Source organism: Pseudonaja textilis, chromosome 11 (assembly GCF_049901715.1).
Source record: "Pseudonaja textilis isolate UNSWEBS1 chromosome 11, rPseTex1.2, whole genome shotgun sequence".
Classification (NCBI taxonomy): Eukaryota; Metazoa; Chordata; class Lepidosauria; order Squamata; family Elapidae; genus Pseudonaja; species Pseudonaja textilis.
The window spans coordinates 21720485-21727909 of record NC_142000.1 but is presented as its reverse complement, the minus strand read 5'-3'; the positions used below and the strand labels follow the sequence as shown (position 1 = coordinate 21727909).

General features: G+C 56.2%; 1 protein-coding gene across 1 annotated transcript in view; it reads right to left on the bottom strand.

Annotated features, from left to right (window-relative positions):
* Positions 1-924: 924 nt before the first annotated feature.
* The window catches only part of ZFPM1 (zinc finger protein, FOG family member 1), a 69959-nt gene continuing 63458 nt past the window's right edge, over positions 925-7425 (bottom strand). Inside the window, 6 exon segments of the mRNA XM_026719833.2 lie at positions 925-1274; positions 1276-3371; positions 3898-4053; positions 5224-5319; positions 5768-5992; positions 6412-6621. Coding sequence (XP_026575618.1) covers positions 1071-1274; positions 1276-3371; positions 3898-4053; positions 5224-5319; positions 5768-5992; positions 6412-6621 — 2987 coding nt within the window. The 3' untranslated portion in view covers positions 925-1070.

The following is a 7425-nucleotide window of genomic DNA, read 5'->3' as shown; positions in this document are numbered from 1 at the left end:
ACTCTCCCCCTCCTCAATTTTAGGCCAGAAGGAAAGGGCCTGGACAAGTGAACAGGGCCCAGGGACAACTGGGGAGGGGGTCACCAGGAGCCAAAAGGAACAGGGGGAGGGGGTGGTGGGGGCAGAAAAAGATGGCTGGATTAAGGCAGCCTCCTTTCTATCCAAAACAAGAGGATCCTGCACCATTAGAGGATTTCAGTTTTGTTTTTAGCAGGCATTTCACACAAGAATTGAAATTAAAGACATTCTGGACACTCGTACGAAGTATCTCGATGGCTGCCCCACATCTTCCGCATTAAACACCTCCCGTTCTCCGAGGGTCCCCTTGTGCTCAGGACTGTCTCTAAGCCATTTGGGGCCCCTGGCTTTGCCCTCTGATCTTGGGCCCTGGCTTCTTGGACGTGGGGGTTGGGGAGGATGGGGGTGCCAGACACGCCGAGAAAGATCTGCAGCCCCAATGAAGTCTTGGCCCACAGCAAGGGGAACCAGGCAGGGGCTTGGTCTGAGACCCAGGTTCTGCAACCGGAAAGGGCTGTCCGAAAGGGGTCCCTGCGGGTAGCAGTTGCTTGACAGCAAAATCCCCACTATGGGGATAAGGGGGTGGGTGGGTGGGAGGAAGGAAGGGGCAAAGACACTGGAAAAAGAGGACGGGGCAGCGGGGGCCTCTGACTCTTCCTGCCAATGAGCTGGGGTGAGCTTTGGAGGAATGGGTCCTCCAAGGGGCATTCCGGTCTTGCAGCCCCTTACCTGCTCTCATCGTACTTCAGCCAACCCTGACCAACGCGGCCTTGAGAACTGGAAGAGGGGCGCCCTAGTGTGCCGGGCTGAAGAAAGGAGTCCCTGGGGACGCATCCTGGGGCTCTGGGCTTCCCTGCGGCCCCCTCCATCTTCCTCTCCCCGCTTCCTCCATGGCTGCTCTTCATGCAAACCCAAACCCTCCCCGGTTCCAAACCAAAGGGCAGAGATCATGTAGGGTGGGCAGTGCCTTCCGCTGCCATGACTGGCAAGAGGCCTGCCCTCCCAAGAAGGCCGATGCTGCTCGGGCGCAAGGGACAGGCAGGGCTGATGCGCTACTTGATGTGCTCGGCCGCGTGCGATGAGCAGTAGTACTTCTTGTGGGCAATGAAGGTAGACAGGCTGCTGAACTTGATGTTGCAGAGGCGGCAATAGCGGTGGCTGCCGTTGGCCACGGGGGTGGGCGGCCCTTTGCCCGAAGGGGTCTGCGCACCTTTGTCCGTGTACCCAGGAGGGGGGGCGCTGGGGAGGCCCTCGGGGAAGCGGGGAGAGGGGCAAGGGGGTGGAAGGGGAGAGGGGCAGGAGAGGCTGGGGAGAAGCCGTGGGTCGAGGGCTCCCATTGGACAGGGGAGGGACGGGCGCCTCTTTGCCATTGAAGCTGTCCTTGGGCAGCCTGGGGGCCGGCTGGAGCGGGGAGGTGGCTGGCAGTGAGGGAAGTGGGCTGCCATCGGCCAGCGTCCGGGTGGCCTCTATCAACGTGGGCCCGGCTGCTGCTGTTTTGGTCACAAACAGTCCGTGCGTATTTCGGAAGTGCTCTACCAAGTCTCCCTTCACAGCGCCATTGATGGGGCAGTAAGGGCACACGGCCAGGGGCACCTTGGCACCAGCCAGGTGCTGGGCTTTGCCCTCCAGGTAGCGCTGCTGCTGTTGCTGCTGCTGGAATGGCTCTACGGCAGGGAAGCCGCCTGGTGCAGCCACGGGGCTCAAGGAAGGCTCCCCCTTCTCCACCTTGATTGCTACCCCTTCGGCTTCCTCAGCCCGACCCTCCGGGCTGCCTTGGGCTCTCAGAGGGGTCGGGGCGGCCCCCTTGATCTTCTGCAGCTGCTCCAGGGTGCTGGTTTGCAAGGGTGTGGCTGGGCAGTAGTACTTCTTATGGGCCAGGTAGCTGTCGAGGGTGTGGAAACTGATCCGGCAGGCCGTGCACTCGTGGTAGTCCGCCAGGGGGAGGAGGGAGGCTGGGAGGACCCGGCTCCCGCTGCTCAGGCGGGGCTTCTTGCTGAGGTCGATGGGGCCCTCGGCATCCGGGCTCGAGCTGGGAGACAGGCTGGCCTTGACCATGGAAATGAGGGCAGGGACCACGGGGGGCACCTCGGGGCGCGGGGCCTCGGGGACAGCCCCCAAGTGGCTGCTGGCGCCGTGGATCTCGTACAGCTTGCGGCGCTTGCGTGTGCGGATCGGCTGGGGGAGGAAGGACAGCTTGCCAGCCACACTGCTCCGGCGCAGGGGAGGGTCGTGGCGGGAGGCGCAGTAGTAGCGCTTGTGCACCATGTAGGTCTCGTGGCGGCTGAAGCGGATGTTGCAGGCTTCGCAGACGGTCCGGTTGGGGTCGTCCTCTGGTTCTTCCACTGAGCTGGCCCCTGGGCTCGGGCTCCCCTCGCTGATGCGCCCGGTTCCATCCGTCTCAGGGGAGGGGCTGGCTTTGGCTCCGCCCTCCTCCACTTTGACCTCTTGCTTGATCTCCAGGGCGGGAAGGGTAGCGTTTCCCTCCGGCTCCCCCTCCTGGGCTGCGCTGCTCTCTCCGGGTGACAGGTGTGGCCCGGCAGCGCTCGGGCCTTTGGGAGCCGTGGCGGGAGCCATCTTGGCTTTGCGCAGGACCGATGGGCTCTCCTCAGCCAGGCGGCGGCTGGAGCAATAAAGCCGCTTGTGGACATAGTAGTTGTTGATGTTGTTGAACGTGATCTCGCACTCAAAGCAGGTGGCGCCCTTGGGCAGGGGGGTGCCTGGGAAGAGGGCGGGCGGCACACCTCCGTGGCCCTGCTTTAGGCGGCTGTGAACCAGCTCGGACATCTTGGCCAAGATCTCGGACGCCTGGGGCAACACGGAGGCCTCATGGCCGAACATGTACTGGGGCAGAAAGACGGTGCCCCCGGAGGTGCTGGCGCCAAGCTCGCTGGGCACTGGGCTGGATCCCGGGGTGGGACTAGTGATCTCTGACTTCACCTTCACCGAGGGCAGGCTGTGGGGCGAGGGCACCCTGGAGGACGCATCCACCTCGGCCTCGGGTTCAGGAGCTGCCTCTTCTTGGGGGGCTCCGGGAGGGCCTTCCCCCTCCTCTAAAGGCTCTTCCTTGATTTGCACGGGTGGGGCCCCTTCAAGCCAGCTGGCAGCAGGGCTCTTATCTTGGGGAGGGGAACCATTCCCCGCGTCCTCTGCAGGGGACACCCTTGCATCTTGCAAAGGGGATTTGGCGGGGGTCGCCGGCGGGCTGGGCTGAACGGCTTTGAGCTCTGAATTGGGCAGAGCTGTCCCTGCGGGGCTATGCAAAACCACGTGCTGCTGGAGGCTGGTCAGGCAATTGGCCACATAGCCACAGAAGCTGCACTTGAGCACGGAGGATGAACCTGGAGAACTCAAGCCTGCAGGAGAGAAGATAAACAGGAAGGTTGAGCCTTTTTGGGGGAGGCCACGGGGTGGCTGAGCTCACGTGGGGGTGGTGACTGGGCTCCTCTGTCACCATCATTTGCACACATCAGTTGACCAGCCTTGCACCCATCAAGGAAAAGTCACCTGCCTTCTGGGCTCTCCTAGGTCATAGCCACCAGGATGAGCCAACTCTCATGGCTTGTTATTATTAATTTGACCAGGCAACCTGGTCAATTGCCACCAATACTGATCCACTTATGGACACTTGCTAGAATTCTCCAGCCAGTTCACTCCCTGCCTGTTATTAATTTAAAAAAATTGCAACTTTAGGAAGCAGGTTCCTCAGAACTCTTATCAGCCCTAGTTAGACCTTCTAACCAGGACAGGATATCTCTGGCACTGATGAAACTAGGTAATGAAACGTCTGTAGGAAAACCACCAAGCTAAGCTCAGAGCGCAGCACCAAGGACCCCTCGTTTCGACCCTAGAAATATTCTCCTCTGGAGTCCTCTCACTTACCCAGGGCCATTGGCTTAGTGGTGGAAGCAGGGACGGTGGGGCCTGGGGAATAGACCTCTCCTTTGGAGCCAGGCTGGCAGATCATGTGATGGGTGACCAGGTGGCTGTAGAGGATGTCCCGAGTGGTGGAGATGAACCCACAGCTGTGGCAGACACCTGGAAGCACAGGAAACTGCCTGATTCTTGGTCTGCAGAGCATAAAACTACCTACTTGGGCTGCCAAGAGCTCTCCACACACCTGTTGATGGTGGGCACCAGCTAGTGAGGCTGGGGACATCTGCATGCAAAGCTGGTGGCCACCAACAGCCTAGATGCCAGTTACATGAGGGGTTACTGACGCTGGCGGAGACCAAGTGTACAGTGGGTAGGATGAAGCGGCTTATATGGGCAAAGCTGACTTAGAACTGTAGTACAAGTTCTTAGCTTCCCTAAAGGATCTAATAAATCTTTATATTTAGTCATTTTTGTTATATCCAAATTGTTGGGACTTTGGACCTTCTCCATTGTCGAAAGCGCCTGCCCGGAGCTTTGGACTCAATGTTTTACAGTGACAACTTTTTCCAATTAGTCCAGCCTGTTCTTCACAGCTTTCCGCTGCCAATTACAGAAACCCAGGACTTTCTCCAAATCCACAACCAGTTAACCTCAATCCAGAGGGGAACTCGCAGGAGTAGGACCCTGGGCAGAACAGGAGCTTCTACCACCAGCAATGGAGCCTTGCTTTGGCCTCGCACACGGATTAGCGAAGCAGGAAAAGTAGCGTGTCCACAGCTAATGGGTATCCTCAGAAGAGTTCGTTCAGGGGTGGGATTCAAATTTTTTAACAACCGGTTCTGTGGCTGTGGCTTAGGTGGTGGGCGTGGCTTGGTGGTAATGTGACTGGCTGGGCGTGGCCAACTCAATATCACTCACATCGAGGCACGCATCTCCTCGCCTGGCCTCTCGTGACTGTGGGGATGCTGGAACAGTTGTAAGTGTGAAAAATGGTCATAAGTCACTTTTTTCAGGACCATTGTAACTTTGAATGGTCACTCCACACAAGCAAAGTACCAGCAAAGGAAGGAGAAAAAAACTCCATTCCTGAGACAGGAAGTCTAGTCCTGCCAAAAATGTAATCAGGATTAACGGAGAGGCAGTTTCTGTAAGCAACACCAGAATGTTTCCTTCCTGCCTTCCTTACAGGATTAGCCCTGTAATTTCTTCTTACAACCAGTTCTCCAAACTGCTTAGAAGGTTAACAACCGGTTCTAGCGAATCCGTGTGAACCGGTAGAATCCCACCCTGGATTCGTTCCATGCCATACTTCCACCCCAGAGTCCAACTTACCGTTCAGGGTATCCGTGTGTACTTTGAGGTGTCGCTCACAGTTTGCTTTTGTTGTAAAGGCAGACAGACAGATGAGGCAGACAAACGGCCTCTCCCCTGAAAAAGAAGCCAGAGGTGAACTGCAGGACTTGGACAAAAATGGAGTTATCTCCCAGCCCCAAAGTGGTAGGGCTGGCCCAAGGTTTTCCGCATGGCTCTGCGCCATGATGGAGAGGTTAAGATGCATCTGCGGATGGGTGCACCTTACGAAAACCAGCTGGACTTTGGCAGGGCTGCAGGAGAAGATCCCCATGGCTGAGATCTTACTGCCAGCGATTAGACTTTATATTAGAGAATAACCCCAATGGTAACCCAGTTGGCCTCATCCTTCCAACGTGTGCAGGACTGCCACCTTTGAAAGCTAGGGTGAGTTAGGGCCGGTGCCTCCCGCCTCTGTGCCTGAACCGGGGCCCCTTCCTCCTGGACCTCCCTCCGCTCCTCTCCCAGGGCCCTTCTGCCCCTCCCCACCCAACCTGGCTCCTCCCGGGAATGGCACAGCTCTTACCGCTATGGCTGCGCATGTGGATCTCCAGGGAGCTGGCGCTGGGGCAGCTCTTCTGGCACTGAGGGAAAGGGCAGATGCGCTCGTTGGGGTAGGCATCCTTGGCCTTCTCATCCAGGGCGGGTGAGGTGGCGCTCTGGCGGCTGGCACAGTAGTACATCAGGTGAGCCTGCAGGTTCCGCTCGCTCCGGTACCAGATGCCACAGTCCTTGCAGGGGAAGACGTCCTCTGGAAGGCAGAAGAGAACCAGAGAAGGAGGAAGACAGTGGAGAACCATCCAAGGGCAGGAGGGTCAGAGGCCATGAAGCCCAGCCTCAACGCTCAAGGGACGCTCTGGGCCACCATTCGTTCTTAGCCTGGTCCAAAAAGATGATTACAGGAATAAAACGGTGGCTTCTCGATCTGCTACCTTCCTCTAGATTTCCATTTCTACAGGCAGGCCTCGATTTACAGTTAATCATTTAGGGACCATTTGAACTTACAGCAGGCCTGACAAGAGAGACTTACAAACGGCCCTTGACCTTACAACCCTTGCGGCATCCTCGGAGTCATGTGATCAAAATTCGAGAGCTTGGCAACTGGAACCTATTTACAATGGTTGTAAACCCTCTGGTGTGTCTGCAGGGAGGCCTTAACCGATCACTTACTGTTGACAACTGCCGTGGCCAAGATGGCTGCCATGCCCGCTTGCTGGGGTAGCAGCTGGATTTCGGAAGGCAGAGCAACAGGCGGAGTGGCGTCCCCCCCCTCGATCTTCCCCGCGTGGTTGGGGAATCCCATCGGCTCAGCCATGACGTACGCCTTCAGCGCATCTCCTTCGGAAAGAGGCCTGGTGGTTTTACACCAAATGGACTCATCTGGAAATGGAGGAGGAGGAGGAAGAGGAGAAAAAAATAACACAATTATGGGAACCACGTCCAGCCTTGGTTCTGTTTACTCTATGAAACGGCCAATATTTTGCTTGGAGAGATGATATCCTTCTGTTGGGACCTAACGTCTTCCCAAGCAGCTCTGGGGAAAAAAATCACCCTCCCTGGACTCTTACTCCTGGTTGTAAAATGGGAGCTGCAGCAGGTAGCCTGTCTCAAAGGGCCACCCCAAAGTCAAAACTCCAGGAGGTGAATGGAAAAAGAGAAGCTGTAAAATAAATGTTATGCAGTGGAATTTGAATTGATTTTCCAAGCTGAATTCTGCAACAACTCCAGTGAACAGCAGAATGAGGTGTAAAATATAGCTGCTCATTGGGTTGTCCGTATGGATAAAGAGGGGGAATAAAAGGTGTATCTAAAATATTATATGCGCATTTTTATACTGTATTTATATCTACACCTCTCTCTCTCTCACACACACACACATATTGTGTAGGGACATCAGAGAGGTGATTATTTATTAAAGGTATAAAAAGGGGCTTCTGCCTTCTTGGGATGATGTGCAATTATTAAACATTCTGGTATTGGCAAATACCCCGAGAAACCCTCAAACAAGCTGATCAAAAATTATACACCCCAAAGTGAAGTAAGGTGAAGTGGCTTAGCCACTGAGGTGCTGGGTGTCTCCGAGGGTTCAAATTAAAGGGCAGGCAGGCAGGCAGGAGCGTCACTGTCCCGTTTAGCTGCAGTTTCGAAAATGCCTGTTTGATCTTTCCAAAAGTTTTGCCGCTG